Source organism: Plecotus auritus, assembly GCF_963455305.1.
Source record: "Plecotus auritus genome assembly, chromosome: 8".
NCBI lineage: Eukaryota > Metazoa > Chordata > Mammalia > Chiroptera > Vespertilionidae > Plecotus > Plecotus auritus.
The window spans coordinates 58840852-58861305 of record NC_137782.1 but is presented as its reverse complement, the minus strand read 5'-3'; the positions used below and the strand labels follow the sequence as shown (position 1 = coordinate 58861305).

The 20454-nt window shown below is 41.3% G+C and overlaps 1 protein-coding gene across 2 annotated transcripts in view; it reads left to right on the top strand.

The window, feature by feature from the left end:
* RPRD1B (regulation of nuclear pre-mRNA domain containing 1B) overlaps nucleotides 1–20454 on the top strand; it is a 60821-nt gene that overhangs the window by 12092 nt on the left and 28275 nt on the right. For both annotated transcript variants that reach the window (XM_080683803.1, XM_080683804.1), the window contains 3 exons: nucleotides 4958–5091; nucleotides 16147–16259; nucleotides 16711–16837. In XM_080683803.1, the coding sequence (XP_080539929.1) occupies nucleotides 4958–5091; nucleotides 16147–16259; nucleotides 16711–16837 (374 nt within the window). The remainder of the gene's footprint in view (nucleotides 1–4957; nucleotides 5092–16146; nucleotides 16260–16710; nucleotides 16838–20454) is intronic.

The following is a 20454-nucleotide window of genomic DNA, read 5'->3' as shown; positions in this document are numbered from 1 at the left end:
AGTCAAGGACACTGACCTCTTTTCCTTTAGATTGTCAGATTAAAAAGTGACAATAGCCAACACAATAATAGTCGCTGGTGTGAATGAATCAAAATTATACCTTTTTTTTTTTTTTTTTTAAAGTCCTCACCCGGGGGTATGTTTTTATTGATTTTGGGGGAAGAGAGAGAAACATCACATCAGCTGCCTCCCATAGGTACCTCAACCAGGTATCAAATTCAAAACCTAGGTGTGTGCCCTGACCAGGAATCGAACACGCAACCTTTTGGTATATGGGACAATGCTCCAACCAACTGTGCCACCTGGCCAGAGCTATGCCTATGTTTTTGTCAGATGGGAAACTTAATTTTTGGTGTGCTACAGAAGTTTAGTAATTAGTTTATGTGTGCTATGAGATGAAAAAGGTTGAAAATCGGTACAGTGGAGTCACAGGACACATACTTAATTCCTCCTGCATTGAATTATGGCAACATATGTGAAATGTGTACCTGGGAAGCTCATTAGAGGCTCAGTGCCCAGGATTTTTATAGTGCTTGGCCATAGGCATCCTCTTGTTTCAGAAAGAAAGCAGGTGTTCAGCATAAACCATATTGTTTGCACAAATAATTTAGGCACAGTAAACCACCCTTATTAGTTAGGAAATGGCAGGAACACTTCTAAAACCCAAGTTCCCAGATGCCTGCCAAGGGCCAACCTTGTAAGCAGGCCTTTCTGAGGGTAGCAGTCTCAGGCTTGCTGTGTTAACTCTTTTCTGTGTTAACAGCTGCAGAGGAACATTTCTGCTCCAACTATACATGAGGTGCTATTGGAAGTGTTGGGATACTTTGAAAAACTTCTTGCCCTTAGTAGGCTACCATAGGCCTACTATACATGGGATAAGACAGAAATACAGAAATTAGGGTAGTTGTACCAAGGAAGTGCCATTAAAACTGCAAAGGAAGAAAAGGCCCCAAGCTGGCTTGACACTCCAAGCAGCAATCCTATGTGTGTATAATACACACTTTTTACTTTTTAGATCAATTTTACAGTGATTCATTTTATAATCAGAATTAAAATATATAGTACTAAGTTGTGTTCAACATACTAAGTTATGTACATAATTATCACTTTCCACTTTATTCATTGGTTAGTGGCAGTTATTTTTTGGTGTTTCTTTAGTTAAAAGATTTCTCCATTTAGAACCGAGTTAGTGCACCATGAAAAGATAACTTCTTCCGTTATAAAAACTACTTTATTGCTTTAGTTGTATTCAGTTCTAGGTACTAAAGTGCCTTCAGTTTTTTTTAGAGCTACTTATGGCAAAATCTCATCAGTAAAAAGATTTCTTAACTATTTTATCTGTAACTTTGAAACTTATCGGGCAAAACCTTGACTTAATATAGTTCTTAAAGAATTAGGCTATCCTGGTTAATTATCTTCACCAATTAAACGAGAGCCCCCTTTTGGATTTAGCCTTTAGTGGTGAAAGCCTATTGAAAATGTCTTCAGGTTATAACAGGTTTGAGCATCAATTTCCATTGTATAATAATGTGGCTGAAGCTGTGCTTAAATCAGTCTTAAAAGTCTTAATTGAATCCCAAATATCCCCAGGGATGGTGGGTGGGTTGGTGTAGTGCCCCTCCCCTCCCTTTTAACTAAATCCTAGGTAAGAATTGGTTGTCATGATTAAGGTTTATCTTTCTTTTAAGTGAAAGGAGAATTTGCAGAGAACACGTTTTATGTTAAAAGTACCAAGTTCTGATTAGTTATTATTTGGTTAATTTTAATGACTATTTTTCTAAACCATACATTTGATCAAATCAGGGACTCCCTTTGCCTTCAGGATAAAGGCCACAATATGGCATTCAGGACCCTCTATAATCTAATTCTATTCTAACCCTCTAGATTCTTCTGCTATTTCTTCACATTTCCCATATACTTAAGCCACCTGAATCACTCACAACTTCTCCCTCTTCACCTTGTTTAATACTTTGAGGGTTCCATTCAAAGGAGAGGAGATAGCATGAACAAAGGCAATGTACAAGAGAGAGCCAGTTCTGAGTAGAAAATATATATGGTCCAGTGTTGCTAGAATGTGAAGCCGCAGGTAGGGTATGGAAAGGTGAAAAACTATTGGATCGAGCCCTAGAGGTCAGGACCTAGGCCTAATTTGTTGTATTCCAAACATAGTATTTCATAAACCTTAATGAATGAGCAGGTGAGTGCTTAGTTGATGTCTGATGTTAGTATGAATTGCCTTGATGTAGTGGGTTGGTTGCTTTAAGTTAACTAATTGTATGGCTTACTGAAACCTATCTAAATTTTTAAAAAAAGATTACAATTAGACAAATATTTGTTGAGCTTGTTCTAGGGTAGAGATAGCAAAGGGGTGGGGTGGAACAGATCCCTGCTCTTACATTCAAGTGGAAAGAGTGCAAACAACAAGTAAACTATATAGCATATCAGAAGATAAGTAATACGGAGAAGAATTAAGTAGGGGTAGGGAGTGTAATTTTAAATAGGGGCATTAGGGAAGGGCTCACTATGTAGTTGCTGTGTGAGTAAATCCACACCTAGAGGGGGAGAGCAAATGAGCCATGCCACCCCGGGGAGGGGGGGGGCAGGGGTAGGGGGGCGGGGAATGTGGTTCCAGGCAAAATGAACTTTAAGTGCAAAGGCCCTGAGGCAGGAGAGCCATGGTAGCTGTTGACAGGGAGGAGGTCAAAGGTGAGGCCAGATAAATAACGGGCTTTGTAGGTTTTATAAGGGCTTTCACTTTTATTCTGAGGGAGAACAAACTGGAAGTTTTGAGCAAGAGTGACATTGTCCGCATTATCGCAGCAGCTAGAATTCTATTTTTTAAGCTTGACAATAGATTGTAGGAGGACAAGGATGGAATCTGGGAGACCAGTAATGAAGCTATATTGTAGTAATCAGGCAAGAGATGATAGTGGCTTCGACGAAGTTGATAGCTGAGGAAGAGGTGAGAAGTAATTTGTTTCTAGATATATTTTGAAGATGGAGTAAAAGTGTTTTATACCAATATCAAATAATTAGTTCATGTCTTTAAGTTTTATAAACTATTAGTGGAATTTTTTCTCACCCTCACCTCTGACTAAAAGAAAAAGGTTTGCACTAGCCTAGTGGTCGGCAAACTGCGCCTTGCAAGCCACATGCGGCTCTTTGGCCCCTTGAGTGTGGCCCTTCCACAAAATACCATGGCCTGGGCGAGTCTATTTGGAAGAAGTGGCGTTAGAAGAAGTTTAAGTTTAAAAATTTGGCTCTCAAAAGAAATTTCAATCGTTGTACTGTTGATATTTGGCTCTGTTGACTAATGAGTTTGCTGACCACTGGACTAGCCAATTTGGTTCAGTGGATAGAGCACTGGCCCTCAGACTGAAGGGTTCCAGGTTTGATTCCAGTGAGGTTGGGCCCCATGAGGTTGTGTGCGGGAGGCAACCAATCCATGTGTCTTTCTCACATCGATGTTTCTCTCTGTCTCTCCCCCTCCCTTCCACTCTTTCTAAATCAATGGGAAAATATCATTGGGTGAGGATTAACAAAACAAAACAAAACAAAACAAAAAAGGTTTAACAACAAATTGATTTGTGTGTACCCTGATTTAGTATTTCAACCCCAATTCAGTGAAATTTGACACTAATAATTCATAACTAATATAGTCTGACCAGATTAGGCTGAAAGCTTACCTCACCACATGAGTATTTTAAAAAATATATTTCTTTATTGATTTCAGAGAGGAAGGGAGAAGGAGAGAGAGATAGAAACATCAATGATGAGACACGCCCCCCACTGGGGATCGAGCTTGCAACCCAGGCATGTGCCCTTAGCCGGAATTGAACCTGGGACCCTTCAGTCCGCAGGCTGACGCTCTATCCACTGAGCCAAGCTGGCTAGGGCTCACCATGAGTATTAACATAAGTTTGAGAAAAGTGCTGTCAGGGCTCAGGGTGGATGAAATTCTCATCTCGATTTGGGATGAAGTTCCTATTAAAGATATTGACTTATGAAGAAGTCAGGGTATCTCTTCTTTGAAGTCATTTATTGTAAGATCATTGACATCCAGACAGCTCTACAGACCAGAAAAATTCATAGTTACAGGTGGATGATGAGGGAATTTGTTTCCTTTCAGAAAGTCTTCCCCCACTCTTCCACTTGCTGTCTCATTTTAAGTAAGGTATTGGTTCACACTGAATGTTAGTTACAGTCACCTCATTGAAAAACCATGTTTCAAGAGTATAATATATCAGGAAAAACTATCTAAATTACTAAGGATTGTATTATGTTCAGTGTGTTTTAAGATTATCTTTGTGTGAACATGGAATATAGACCTAGCCCAGAATTAAGATAATTGTGAAGCAGTTAATTTAAAGTTGAGACCAGTGTATATGATTGTATTTATACATGTAGAGGTGTGTTAGCATTGATGAGTAGTAGTGAATTTATTCCCCATTTTAAACATTTTTATTTTTTTTATCTTTTTTTTTTTTTTCTATCCTTAAAAGTTTTGGTCCCCTTTAGTTTCCAGTAGAATGTCTGGCACTAGATTTCAGTTAATGTCTTCTTAAAAAGCGAGCTGTCATGATTGATAGGGAGACCAGTAATGAGGCTATAGGCACTTAGGCAGTAGTCGGGCAAATTTGATAGATAGTATCAAATTTTGATAATTCTGTCTGTAAAAATCAGCCATTGACTTTTTGTCTTAGTTGCCCATCTTTCAAAGGGGATAAAAGACACAGATTACTTTTACCATATAATCTCTCATTCTGCCACAGGAAGAATATAGTTTTCTGGTCAAGTTTTGGGTATCCACTTATCACAAAATATACCTTACTCTTCCTTCTGTTTTTAAATGTGTAAATATTTTAGTCAGTTGTTGATTTTTTTAAAAAGTACATCTATCTTAATTAAAAACAAAAAATCATAAGCTTATATATATCTTTTCATCTTTTCTGGGCAGAGAGGCAGATGAAGGCTGTAAAAAACCTTTAGAAAGATTGCTGAACATCTGGCAAGAAAGAAGTGTGTATGGCGGCGAGTTCATACAGCAGCTGAAGCTGTCTATGGAGGACTCCAAGAGCCCTCCCCCCAAAGGTAGAAACATCACCACATGTTTACAGCTCTTGGTCTTTGCCTACTTTCGAATCAAATATGAAAAGCTGCAGTGGGGGTTGCTGTGAACCACCAGCGATTATATGATTCTTCAAAGAGATGATCATAAATGATGGTGAGAATTTATGTAGTGCTCGCAGCGTGTAAGCCTGGTTCTAGTATTCATGCTATTCATCTCACACCCTAACTTTGCTCTGTGCCCTCCTTGGCTCTCCTGCCTTTCAGTTTCTGTGCACCAGGGAAAGGAACAACAAAGTTTTTTAGAGTTGACTAGGAAGTACCCTGGACGAAGATTCCGTCCTAGCTCTGGCACTACATACTCTAGGATCGTGGATAAGTCCCTTAACCCTTTTAGAACTTGGTTTAATTAAATATTGATGTAGTTTTGGATCATACTTTTGATGATTGTCAGCTTTCTGTCTAAAATTGATTTTGGTCTCTACTGAACTCAGGATATCCTTGGGAAGTATGTACATGGATGTGAGTTTTGCCAAGTCCTTAAGAGCTTATGTTATTTAAAGATAAGAACAAACATTATTTGGTTCTTTGACTTCTATTTAGTTGTTCAACTCTAGTTGGCATGACATGTTTCTAAGCTACGACCTGATCTGTACACATACCCATTGCCTGGAGGCTCAAGTCCAAGTACTAATACATTATTTAGGACCCTTTAGAATCTGAGCTAGTTTACTTTTCCAGATTCTTCTGTCATTCCCTTATATATACCATATTCTTTTGGCCACACCAAACAATTTTCCCTCTGGGTGCTCTACTGGTGCCTCTTCCATTGCATTTGTTGTTACCTCTGCCTGAAATGTCCTTCTACCCCTTTCTCTGTGTGGTGAACTCATTCTTCAAGAATTGCCACTCTCATCCTGACATCTTCCCTAGCTCTTCTAGCACTTAGAGCCATTCCCCCTGTGTTCCTCTGGTACTTCTTACATGCCTCTGCTGTAGAATACAACCAGGCCAATAGCATTCATTCGGCAACTGTTATTATGTACCTTCTGTGATCTCTTCCAGATCTGAGTTTATATGTATTTTAAGGGAGGATAGCTTTCCTGTGAAACTAGAGGTTACAGGCTCCCTAAGAATGATATGTTTTCAGACTGCAGGTCATTATTGTTTTACTTGGAGTTGATAAAAACAACAACAACAATTTTGGGGTCACTCTGCACAGTAGGTCCTGAAAAGCAAGATGTTTCCTACCTGGGAATCTGGTGATGTTTGTATTGCGTCCTTTGGTGGTATTCTGCACAGTGTTGAGGAATTATTTAGCAACCTTTACTCTGCTTCAGAGTTCATTGGTAAACAGTGCTAATTTTTTAAAATACCTTTGGGCAAGTAGGAGAGCTCTGAAATGCAATGTTTGAAGCTAAGTGTTGAATTTCAGGTCAACAAGCACTTGCCAGGCATGTGCTTTGAGTAAACAGCTATGCTATAGGAAGGAGAGAAGAGTGAGAAATAGTTCTGCACTTAGAGAGCAGCCAGACAAATGGGGGAATTTGTGGCCCTGGTAGGTTTGAAAATAGCTTCATTGGATTTTTTAGTTTTTTGAACATCTAGATATTTACAACAGGGAGGCAGTATTCCTCTGTGTGGAGGATAATGCTAATCTAAAGATAATTTCTCCTGTATTCTGTAAAGATGAAAACACCTTGGAAGGTTCCAACATGTGTATTAGTCCCAGTCAGTCACTCTGTCTTTTCACTGTCTTCTTTGGACCCGAGTTACCAGAATATTTTACCACAATCCTTTCAAAATATGGATGCTTTCTCCAGTAGTTTGTTTGTAAATTTAAATAGTCTTTTTACATTTCAGCTTTAATTCATGGGCAATTTTTTATTTTTAGACAGCTTTTTTTTTTAATTTATCTTTGAAATAGAATTTTTTCTGTGGAACATTGACAGTTCTAACATTGGAGAATGCATGAAATTAAGAATTGTTTTAGAAGTAGAGATTTCTTGAGTTATGTACCAGTCTCCCCATGTGCAAGACCAGGTGTTCTAAGGTTGCCTCTTTTTTTGGGAATACTCATGCTTTTGCTTGACTGAATGGGTCATACATGAACCATACAGTATTGTATAGTTGTAGAAGGATTTAGAAAGGAAAGGCAGATACAAAGGAAATAGCATTTAATTGAGCATATATTAGGTACCAGCCTCTGCTCACTGCTTTTCATAGTAATTTATTTTAGCTCCTTACAACTACTCTTTTAATTTGGGAATTAAATCACAACTTTACAGGCAGATGACTACATTTTGTAATGTGATTTGAGAACCTTCATGCTATTTTCATATTTCAGATGAGGGTACTAAGGCTCACAAGTGTATAGTAATGTTGTCTAAGTAGATATAATTGATAATGGAGAATTCAAATCCAGATCTATGTGACTTCAAAGCCTGTGTTCTTTATACCATGCTTCATTCTAAAAGCACAGTAGACTTGAATTAGGGTATGAATTCATGAGCAGGCCACCTAACTTTCCTGGGTCTTAGGGTGGTTAGCTTAGCTATTCAGAGCAGGGATTTGACATCAGACTTCCAGAGTATGAATCCCAATTTTGTCATTTTCAAGTTTTGTGACCTTGGGCACAGCATTTGACCTGTCTAGGCCTCAGTTTCTTCACTGTACTTTAATGGCTGTTAATAGTATTACCTTACAGGGTTGTTGTGAGCATTATTTGAGATAATGTAGATAAGATGTTATTAATCAAGTGATGATATAGCTTTTATTTGTCCCCCTATCCTAATCCTATGAAAATTGTCCCCTCAACTGGGAGTTGTCTGGGAGTTTGACCAGGGGGTGGGGCTGGGGCCGGCTGGGGGAAGGGAGGGAGGCCTTGGCCAGCAGCTGCAGGTGGCCCAGGGAAGGGAGGGAGTACCCAGCTGGCAGCCAGCAGCCGCTAGGGACCCTACCAGTGCACGAATTTCGTGTACTGGGCCTCTAGTAATATAATATTCTGAGTTTTTAAATACTGTATGAACTGTAGCAAAAATAGAAGGAAACTTAATTAGTATTTTTAGTTTCTCAGATTTTGTGCAAGACTATCTGAAAGCATAGTGGTTAAGAGCACAAGTCTTAGGCCCAGCTTTCCCATGTTCAAGTGTGGACCTGGCTGCTCAGTTCAGTGAGATAATCTGGGTAAAGTGCTTTCAGAACTGCCTGAAAGGTCAGCCCTTTGTTTGTTGCAGATTTTTTTCTTTATTTTGCAAGGAGAGAACAAAGAATAAGGAAGCTGTTGCAAACTATTTCCTGTTTTTTTTGTCATTATAAAAGAAATATAAAATTTGTGGGTTTTTCTTTGCTTCAGAAAATTTCAAGTTCATTCTTTAGGACATCCAGGTTTACAGGCAGATGACTACATAATGTGATACAAAAATTACAATTTGAGAACCTTTATGCTAACTTTTTGACTTAAAATTAGTTTCATGGTCTGCCATAATGTCTGAAAATCTACCAAAACGCAGGTCTCCAAGAAGCATATCATAAACACTTAGGTAACTAGGATTACTTGAAAGTTAGCTGAGTACAAGTTCCCCTGGAGACAGAGACAGGTTGGAGGATAGGAGAGAAGGAGTGCAGTATGAAGACAGAAGGATTTGGGTCACTTGTAGTGTCTGTTTGCCTTGCCTGTAACAGTGTTTGAGTGAATAAAAAGGGAGTATAAAAACAGTGATTAGAAGCCAAATTGATAGGGGAAAGGTGCCTTATCCTAGATTTAGATGTAGGAAAGAGACTGACAGATTTCCTAGGTTATTTTTTTAAAAAAATATATTTTATTGATTTTTTACAGAGAGGAAGGGAGAGGGATAGAGAGTTAGAAACATCACTGAGAGAGAAACATCAATCAGCTGCCTCCTGCGCACCCCCTACTGGGGATGTGCCCACAACCAAGGTACATGCCCTTGACCAGAATTGAACCTGGGACCTTTCAGTCTGCAGTCTGACGTTCTATCCACTGAGCCAAACTGGTTTGGGCTCCTAGGTTATTTTTAATGGTTGTCTGACTAGATTGAGAATACTGGGCATTATGACTGCTAACTTTGTACAGATGAGTCAGGGTAGTTACCAAAGCAGGCTGTCCTGTTTGTGTAGAGGAACGCAGTGATAGTCATTTCTGGCACTCCACTAGCGTTTCCTGAGTTCTGTGCGTCCTCTGCCTTCAACGAGTTTCAAGCTCAGGGTGTTGACACTTGCCTAGGTATTACAGGGATGGAAAATAATAAGACACTTAATGTTTCTATCAGAGGTAAGGTCAGTGTCTGCCAGTGGCCATGCAAAGTAGTAATGGCCAAGTGCTGTGGAAGTTAGAGGGAGATGATGCCTGAGAGAGAGAGAGAGAGGGAGTACTTAAGGTGATATTACCATTACCATGAGTAAGGAAGCTTTGCACTTGGGTAGCCAGCCATTTCAGGTTTTTTAATAGAGGCACGATGGGGTGAGAGCTCAGCTTCAGGAAGGTTAATCTATGATAATAAAAGCACAATATGCAAATCGACCGAAGGGCTGAACAGCGGGCCGACCATCCGGATGACCACGCTATGATACCCATTGGCGCCAGGCAAGCCAAGGTGGGTGCCATGCAATTGGTTGGGGTCTTGGCCATTGCCCCATGATCGCCCTGCAGAGGGACGCCCAGGCCACCAGCTGGTGGGGCAATCAATCGGGGGGCTCCACGATTGCCCCAATGAGGGAGGCCCAGGCCACCGACTGGCGGGCTGCGGTGGGTGGGTGGGGCCTCCCTCAGTGGGGGCGATCTGTTGCGGAGCCCCGGCCAGGTGGGCAGGGCCTACCTCTGGGGCGATTGATCACAGGGCTCCCGAACTGTGAGAGGGCACAGGCTGGGCTGAGGGGACTCTTCCCCTCCAGTGCACGAATTTCATGCACTGAGCCTCTAGTCCTAATAAAAGAGTAATATGCAAATTGACCGTACCTCCGCCACACCTACCAGCCATGCCCACCAGCCAGTCAGTAGGGAATATGCAAATAAACCCAACCAAGATGGCTGCAGCCACAGAGAGCAGGAGGGAGGCTTGGGTTTCCCTGGCAATGGAGGAAGCCAAGCTTTCCGCCTGCCCTTGCCAGCCCAGGCCTCCACTCCAGGCTACAAAGTTTCAATTATAGAAGATAAATCCAACAGAAATGGCGGCAGCCAGGGAGCTGGAGAGAGCAGGAGGCTAGGGTTGCCCGCAGCAATGGAGGAAGCCAAGCTTTCCGCACACCCTGGCCAGCCCAGGCCTCTGCTTAAGGCTACAAAGTTGCAATTATAGAAGATACATAAATCCCAACAGAAATGGCTGCCGCCACGGAGCGAGCAGAAGGCTTGGCTCCACTCCAGGCTACAAAGTTTCAATTGTAGAAGATAAATAAATCCCAGATACCAGGTCCTCCGCTTGGGTCACCGGGGGGCGTGGCCGGCCTGCAAACCACCACAGGCCCCTCGCCCAAGCCGCCCCACACCCCAAGGGAACCCCCACCCTGATCCAGGACACCCTTCAGGGTAAACCAGCTGGCCCCCACCCATGCACCAGGCCTCTATCCTATCTAATAAAAGAGTAATATGCAGATTGACCATCACTCCAACACACAAGATGGCTGCCCTCATGTGGTCAAAGATCCTGCTCCCATGTGGACACAAGATGGCCACCACAAGATGGCCAGCAGGGGAGGGCAGTTGGGAGGGACCAGGCCTGCAAGGGAGGGCAGTTGGGGACAATCAAGCCTGCTGGGGAGGGCAGTTAGGGGTGACCCGGCCAGCAGAGGAGGGAAGTTGGGGGTGACTGGGTCTGCAGGGAAGGGAAGTTGGGGGGTACCCAGGCCTGCAGGGGAGAGCAGTTGGGGGGTAGCAGGCCTGCAGGGGAGGGCAGTTAGGGATGACCAGGCCTGCAGGGGAAGGCAGTTAGGGGCAAACAGGCTGGCAGGGGAGCAGTTAGGCATCAATCAGGCTGGCAGGGTAGTGGTTAGGGGGTGATCAGGCTGGCAGGCAGAGGCACTTAGGGGCAATCAGGAAGGCAAGCAGGCGAGCAGTTGGGAACCAGCAGTCCTGGATTGTGAGAGGGATGTCCGACTGCCCGTTTAGGCCCGATCCCTCTAGTTTAACATAGGAGTATAGCTTAAGTTGGAAAAAGAGCTGCTGGAGTCAGGGAGACCAATTGGGATAGTGGTCTGGACAAGACCTGGTATAGGGCAGATTGCTGGTAAGAAGCTATAGGAAGGAGCAGAGGAGATATGTAAAATACCCCTCAGAGCTGTGGAATCTGCTAAAAGTTGGGACTTCGGGAGAGATTCTGGTGGTTCCAAGGTGTTGTACTTGGAAGATGAGACCAGTGCAAGTGTTCATAATAGAAATAACTAGCATAGGAAAAGAGGAATCCTATGGGGGAAATGATGAATAATTCATTTCCAGTAGGTCCTCCAAGTGGAGATAGGTGAGAACTGGAAAAGTAGGATGATAATTGTTACCTCCTATTATTGCACTCGCTTCCATCAGAATGGCAAAGGACAGAAATGGTCCTAAAATTATTTGCATTAGTTTGATTTCAGTCTGTGAGTGGGTGGCAGCATAAAGTGGTAAAAGGAACTCCAGCCTGACCAGAGTGGCTCAGTTGGTAGAGCATCATCCTGTGCACTGAAAGTTTGCCAGTTCGATTCCTGATTAGGGTACATACTTGGGTTGCAGGTTCAATAACAGGTTGGGGCATGTGCAGAAGGCAACCAGTCAATGTTTCTCTGTGACATTGATGTTTCTCTCTCTCTCCCTTCCTCTCTTTAAGCATGTCCTCAAGTGAGAATTAGATTTTTTTTTTTAAAGGAGCTCCAAATTAGGAGGCAGATGACTTGGCTGTAGGACCCAGACCAGTGAGCTCTCTGACTTTGGACATTTGGACAAACCACAGCCTGTGGTTTTTGATAGTCTCATGAAAAATCAGATGGGAAAAGTAAAGACATGGGTTTATCTAAGGCAGGGGAAGGGAATGTCTGACCTTAGGGTTGTATAAGGCCTGCAGAATCATTTGGTCTGGCCCTGCCAAGGCAGTAAGGGTGAGTTAATTAAATGTTTTTATTGCTTTCAGAGAGGAAGGAAAAGGGAGAGAGAATCATTAATCGGCTGCTGCTTCCTGCACACCCCAAACTGGGGATTGAGCTCGCAACCCAGACATGTACCCTCACCAGGAATCGAACCGTGACCTCCTGGTTCATAGGTTGATGCTCAACCACTGAGTCATGCCAGCCGGGAGGGCAGGCTAATTGTTTTTGGGGGGGTGGAGGGATTCAGGATTTACATTTATTTATTTATTTTAATTTCTTTATTGATTAAGGTTTAATTTGATAATTTTGTATGGCCCTCGAATCTTATATAATAAAAGCCTAATATGCTAAGTGTCCGGTTGTCCGGTGACCAGTCGACTTTTCAACCAATCAAAGCATAATATGCTAATGACATGCTAAGGCTGCTCAACCGCTCGCTATGATGTGCACTGACCATCAGGGTCAGACAGTTGACCGGTCGACCAGTTGCTATGACGTGCACTGACCACCAGGGGGCAGATGCTCCAACTGGTAGGTTAGCTTGCTGCTGGAGTCCAGCCGATCAGGATTGAGCAAGATGGGATGGACATGCCCTGGAGCCCTCCTGTGGTCCTTCCCCAGCCCCGATTGTGCACCAGTGGGGTCCCTTAGCCTGGCTTGCACCCTCTTACAATCTGGGACCCCTCAGGGGATGTTGGAGAGCCTGTTTCAGCCCAATCCTGCAGGCCATTCCCCTCAGGAGGGCGCCAGATGCAGGGCTCATGGCTGGTGAGCACTGCTGCAGCGGTGCAAGCCTCTCATGATAGGCACTGATTGGGCATGAGCCCACGGCAGGCGCAGTGGGGCCGGTATGAGCAGGAGTGGCAGGTAAGAGTTGCAGGTGGCATTGGACTGCGGGTTTTGGCCCAATCCCCTCAGGCCACCCCGAGGGACCCCACCTATGCATGAATTTGTGCACCGGGCCTCTAGTAATGTTATAAATATCCAAGTGGCCCCTGGCATAAAAAAGGTTCCCCACCCCTGATCTAAGGCCTGCCAGTGCTCAATTCAGTGGTTCTGATTGTCCTGAGGTATTTAGTGATGTGTGGTTTTTATATATAAACTAGAGGCCCGATGCACTGAAATTTGCACAAGAGTAGGCCTTCCTTCCCCTGGCTGCAGGCACCAGGCTTCCCTCCAGCTGCACCTGGGACCCGGCTTCAGACATCCAGTCTAATTAGCATATTACACTTTTATTATTATAGAAATTTTTGTATGAGAGTTTGAAAACTAAAGGATTCAAGTTTTACAATTCTTTTTACTTTAGTTAATATATTTAACAATTGTTTATTGACTACTCTTGTAGGTATTTGGAAGTGAACAAAATAATACAAATTTTCCCTTTTTTGCTCTTATGCTTAAATTCTAAATGTAGTGGTTAAATCTCTATGTGGGTCATACTTCACACTATCCATTAATTAGATAGCTACTGTATGCAAATCACTACTAGATATTTCAATGCAAAGTATATCCTAATTAGATTTTGTTTTAAAAATACAGCAGTCCTTGCATTGCATAGTAGTGGAGCAGTTTAAAAGTGACCATGTAAACTGAAACCATGCAAAGTGATTTTAATAATCAATAAAGTTATGATTGTTCTGTAACTTTAAAGGTTTTTTTTGTTAAAGAATTAAAATCTCAGTGTTGATTATAATTGTATATGGAAACAAAATAGTAAAATTAATATTTAGCATGCTATAACAAAAGATTAGAAGCATTGAGAATTAAAGTGTTTTATTTCTTTGTAACAAACTTGTAACAAGTGATTCAAATGGAGCTTGCTTGCTTGTACAGTTTATGATACAGAACAAGTATCTTTTCTGTCTTAATGAATTGTCATACTCCTAAGTTTGGTTCAGCTTCCAACATTTTATTCTTTGTTTTCAATGTCAAGAAAATATCTCTGAGAGTTCCTTTAATATGAAGTTCTTTGTCAGCATCACTTCCCCTGAGACATTGTTATTTTCATCATAACCACTTTCTTCATTGATTTGATCAGTTGCCCTCACTAAGTTCCTCTGGCTTTGAGTCCAGAGTCTCTAGATGCCTGTGGCAGTGCCAACATTCCTACAGCTAGCTGTTTCTGCTATAGCTCCATTGACGGTCCCCCTTCAAATTGCACTTACATAGTATTAGTTTTAATTTCTTTGCTGCTCTTTCATCTTTGTCAGTCAGTTCTGTGTTTTGATTATTCATTTTTATAAAATGTCTTGTGTATTTTATCATTGGGGATAATATAACAATCTACTGTCTGTGTCTGAACAGATGTGCAGTGACCAGTCACTGACCTTGAAGAAGTGATATGGTTACTGATCATGATGCACTTCTATTACTTACGTGGTGATTTGTGGACTGCAGTTAGTAGTGATGCTTGCTCTTTATGCAATTACTCATAGTTAATATGCCATGGTAGATGAAATTTGGACCATGTTGTTGAGGAACTGGTGTTGTTTAACTAAACCATGGTAACAAATCTCTGCATACTAGAATTGTGCAAAGTGAGGACTGCCTGTATTGCAGATGTTTCTTTTTTTAGTAGAACAGACAAAAAAACATTAAGAAAAAATAAATTTCATGATATTAACTTGGCTTTCGTATCAAACATAGCTTGGCCAATTAATGTGTAAGGTAGAAGACAGGAACTACATCGTTGGTTCTGGAAGAAAATGTTCAATTAAGCAAGAAGAATATGTTCTGTTTATAACTTACAGAGTTCTGAGGTAGGTGCCTGGTGACCCCTCATTTAACAGATGAGAGGATAATTGTGTGGTGCTAGATAATGTGACTGCCTTGAAAAGAGCACAGATTTTGTATTCATACCTTTAAATGTGTTACTTAATCTCTCTGAGTCTTCATTTTCTCACCTGTAAAATGGAAATATTACACCTTAGAATTGTTGGAAAGATTAAATGTAAAGAAACTATTGCAATGCTTGGCACATGTTAGGAGTTCAGTAGTTTCTTTTTGTTTTATTCTATTGATTTCAGAGAGGAAGGGAAAGGGAGCGAGATAGAAACATCAATGATGAGAGAGAATCATTGATTGGCTGCCTTCTGCACACCCCTTTCTGGGGATCGAGCCCGCAACCCGGGTATGTTCCCTGACCGGAATCAAACTGTGACCTCCAGGTTCATAGGTTGACGCTCAACCACTGAGCCACACTGGCAGGGCATCCAATAGTTTCTTTACTTTGCAAACCTAAATTTATCATTTAGACCCATAATTGTTAGGCATTTATTTTGTATTGTACAATTTGGTGCAAAATGAATGATCTTGGAATTAATACATGTATCATAACAAGATAAAAGCACACAGTACAGATAATTAAAAATGTAAACTGTTAGCTTCAAAAGTGGTTAATTTTAAAATGGAAACTTAAGTAATTTTTCCCAGTGATATCAATCATATTTTTCATAGTTATTTTTAATTTTAAGATAAGATTGTTTTGTTTTTAAAAGGATAAAGGATATTTGTGTTTAGAGTTTTTGACACAATTTTGATGGGTTTCTATCTACTGTTTATTTTCTGAACTTATCCCAGAAAGCATAACAAATCTTATTTTATATGCAGCATATTCTCTATAAACTCTTGCACACATCGGTTTGCTTCATTATATTGTTTGATGGATTTCTTATCATTTTACTTCTGTTAACTTTGTTTTTTAAGATAATGAGTTTTTAAATGAAATGTGTTAGTTTAGTAAGTTTCACATGATTTTAGATGTTTGTTTTGAGTAGTATTTTTCCAGTGAGTCAATCTGAGATGATAGACTAAGGCCATTTTGACTCTATTCAGTAAAGTAGAACTACCACCAATTTAAAATAACTCATAAGAGGTTAATGTTAAGCTATCTCTGAAAATGAACCCTCCTGCCCTTTTTTACATGTGACCCATTATGCATAACATTTAACGCTTACCTTTGCAGGCTTTGGTGACTCAAATTTGTCACTTCTTTCTTTCCTGTAGCAACAGAGGAGAAGAAATCTCTGAAGCGAACTTTTCAACAGATACAAGAGGAGGAGGATGATGACTACCCTGGAAGCTACTCTCCCCAAGATCCTTCTGCAGGACCCCTTTTGGTATGTCTTGATCCCCAGAGGATAGGGCAGAGTGACTTGGTGAAGTGACCTCTAGTTGGAGATTATGACCACAAGGTGGCGCAGGTGACCAATACTATGGAATCACCAAAGGGTAGTTTTCAGGGCACTGGGTACAAAATCCACCCAGTGAAGCTTGCCAAAAAGCAGGCTTGACTTTGTCTTTGCGTGGCAGGACTTTGGCATGGATTTATGTTTTATAGTGTATTTGGATTTGGCATTTTTTTACTCATAGAAATTGAGAATATTCTTTAAAAATAGATTTTTGTGAAAGGATATAGAATTATCTAGAATTTTACTCATGTTCTGCCATGGGCATATAAATGTCAGACATGATCATTTTTAGAATTTGCCTCCACCTCATTTAACTCCAACTAATTTTTTTTATACCCCATGTGTTAACCGATAGTGTTGTTTGTGTTTTATTGTATAGACTGAGGAACTAATCAAAGCTTTGCAGGACCTGGAAAATGCTGCATCAGGGGATGCTACTGTCCGACAGAAAATTGCTTCTTTGCCCCAGGAAGTGCAAGATGTTTCTCTGTTGGAAAAAATAACAGGTAAGAAGGAAGAATTTGGTTGAAAGATGAGGGAAGAAGGACATATCTCTAATTCATCAAACTCAATGGCATACTCATGTCTGCAGGTGTAGACGCTCCATTTGGTATAAGGTGCTCTGCCATCCTGGGATGTAGAAACATAACTCACATGCCAAACAATGAAGCTGGTGGAATAGTCCAAGCTTGAATAGAGATTCTAGGAATTACTGCAAATATGCTGGCATGCCACACATCTTGTGGCATTGTAAGTAAGGTCTGTTGAAAACCCAGTGCAAATTGTGTGGGCTAGGGACTGAGGGGGAAAGACATTAAATTCATGACTTTCTTATTTAAAAAAATATATATATATTTCAGTGCTGTGTGATGTATACATTGCACACTGACACTCCCCATAGATGATAGTGCCTTTGATGCCAAGAACTCTAGGTGTGTATTGTTAGTTGTGTCAGTTTGCCCTATTGATGATCACCCCCAATTAAACAGGGACAGTTGACATTAATCTCCCTTTATGCATGGGAAATTGAAAGGAAGGAAGGAAGCATGAACTAATATTTATAGAACATGCTCTGTGCCATATACTTCTACTCTTCGTGTTAGTTAATCTTTTGAGACAACTGAATATAAATCCCTGTATTACATAGGAGGAAATTGAGGCTTTGAGATGTTAGGGGTCTTGCCCAAGATCTTGGGATTTCAACCTGGGCTGCAAAGCCTATTTTCTTTTCATTAGAAAAGCTCAGACCTTTCATTCCACTCTCTTCTGAGGTCCACCGTTTTTTCCCTTCCAGTTCCTTGACTTGGCTGCTTCATTAACTTCCTCCATATCCATTTCAAGGAAATCAAGGTGGCTCATGAAACCTTTCCTTCATTCAACAAATATTTGAGGCACACTGTGTAGCAGATGCTCTTGGTGTACTACCACATCTCCTCATGGCTTAAGTGCCAAAAAGAAAAATAAAGCAGGGTTGTGATGGTGGAGATAATTGAAGGAGGTACTACTATTTTAAAAGTGGTCAGGGAAGGCCTTTCTGGTGAGATGATCTTCGATCAGAGGTCCCCAAGTTAGGAAGCAGGCCATGAGTTATCTGAGAGGAAGACATGCTGCCAGGCAGAGGGAACAGTACATGGAAAGACCTTCAGGCAGCAATGTACTCAGCTGAGAACACAACAAGGAGGCCTTCTAAATCATACAAAAATTATTTCAGCTCACTCCCGGCTAGATTTCACAGTTTATTGATCCTTCCATCTTTTCCCAACCTTCACTCCCCTCATGTCCTCATTTTTTTTCTTTACTTAGCTTAGGATCTTTATAATCTTAAGAGTACAGTTCAGAAGTACATTTACATTGTTGTGCAACCAAATGCCAGAACTCTTTATATCTTGTAAAACTGAAACTCTATATCCATTAAATAATAGCTTATCATCCTATCCTCTCCTCACTTCTCCCACCGCACCCCCCCCCCCCCCCCCCCCGGCATTCACCATTCTTAAATCCAGATTTTCACCTATTTCTATCCTGGATCTGCACAGCTGCATGAGTCTGAGGAAAACAACACACACATTGGCTGACTTTTCTTCCTCTTTCTGTGGATGACATGCTATTTTCCAAACCAGTCCCTCTACTTGTTTGTTAGAACTGTTCCTTCTCACCTACTCAAGGACATTGCTCCAACAGAACTCCACTTTTCTCTTGCATCTTCCAATTTTTTTCCTCTACTGGATCATTCTTCACAGCATAAAAACATGTTGTTTTTTCCCATGTGAGAAAATTTTTCTTGACCTGTATCTTCCCCTAGCCCCCACCTTATTTCTCTGTTCTTTATAGCAAAATATCTTAGATTGCCTATGCTCATCTGGCTCCGTCTCTCCTTCTCTCATTCTCTTTTGATTCTATTTTACTGAAACTTCTCATCAATATTGCTGATAACCTCTCTGTTGTTAAATTCAGTGGTGAATATTTTGCCCAATCTTAACTTGAGGTCATCTTCACTCGACCTCAGTAACATTTGGCCTAGTTGATTGTTTCTCTTTCCTGAAAATACTTTCTCACTTGGTATGGTAGACAGAATAATGATCCCCTTAAAATGTCTATGTCCTAAATCCTAGAAACTATGAACATATTATCTTACATGGCAGGAGGGACTTTGCAGGTGTGATTATGTTAAGGATCTTGAGATGGGAACATTGTCCTGGACTATTTGGGTGGGCCCAATATAATCATGTGGTCCTTATAAGAAGGAGGTAGGAGGGCAAGAGTCAGAAAGAGATATGATTATAACAGCAGAAGTCAGCGTGATACACTTGGAAGATGGAAGAAGGGTCCACAATAATAAATGTTAAGATAATCTGTTTGTGTTGTTTTAACCCACTAAGTTTGTGGTGATTTGTTACAGCAGCAGTACCAAACGAGGACCTGTATTTTCCCAGGTTTCCTCTTCTCTCTCTGGCTGTGTCTTTTCCACTTCCTTTGTGGTTTCTTCACTTCTCTTTGACCTCTTAATATTAAGTACTTAGCCCTTTTCTCTTGGGTTCACTGACAATTCAGCTCATTCAGTCTGATTACTTTAACAGGTTTTTTGTTTTTTTGTTTGCTAGTGATCCCTAATTTATATCTCTAGTGTTAACCTCTCTTGACCTTGAGACCCATACATCCAACCTCCTATTCAATATTACTAGTTGGCTATCTAGATAGATATTTCAAACTTAACCTGCCCCAAACCAAACCTCTGATCTTCCCTCCAAACCTTGTTTCTCTCATGGTCTTCCCCATCTTAGTAAATGGCTCCCTCATTATTCTGTTGATTGGGACCACAACCAGTAACTGACACCTTGTCAACACCTCCACTGCCAATACCTGGTGGGAGTCACCACCTCACCACCATCTTCATTTGGATTAGCAATCTCCTTCTATCTAGTCTCTCTGCTTCCTCCTTGTTCTCCATCTGCAACCATCATTCTTTTCTCAACACAGTAATCAGAATGATCTGTTAAAATGGAAGTTAGATCAAGTCTCCCTGGGTTCCCCCAGTCCCCTAGAGTAAAAACCAGTGGTGTCCACAGTTTGGCCCCTATTACCACCTAGACATTCACTACTTTCCCCTTGCTCACTGCTCCAGTCATTTGGGCTTCCTGCCAGTCACTCTTCCCTCCTAGGGCCTTTGTTCTTGCTGTTCCTTCTGTTTGGAATGGTCTTCCCCAGATAGTTCTGTAAGTTCCTTCAGGCCTTGGTTTACATATCTTGGTGAAGTTTACCCAGACCACCTATTTAAAATTACAATTCTCCCTTCCAATGCCTTGTTCTTTCTCTTCTGCCTAATTTTTCTCCAGAGTTCTTATCTTCAGTTGATAAATAAGTAAAATATAGTGTGTGGTTTCTCTTTCTACCTGAGCATGTGAACTTGGGAGGCACAGAGGTTTTGTCTTGTGCCCCCAAGTTCAGTTTGTCTCAGAGCCTAGAATAGTGCTGGGCACACAGTAGGAGCTCAAATATTTGCTAAGCTAATTGGAAGGTTTTGAACAGAGGATTGACAGGTATAAAAGTCTAATTGGAGTGGGCTTACTGACTGTGGGAGGAGATAAGTTGGGTACCAGGAGTACAGACAGCTCCCTTGAGCAGT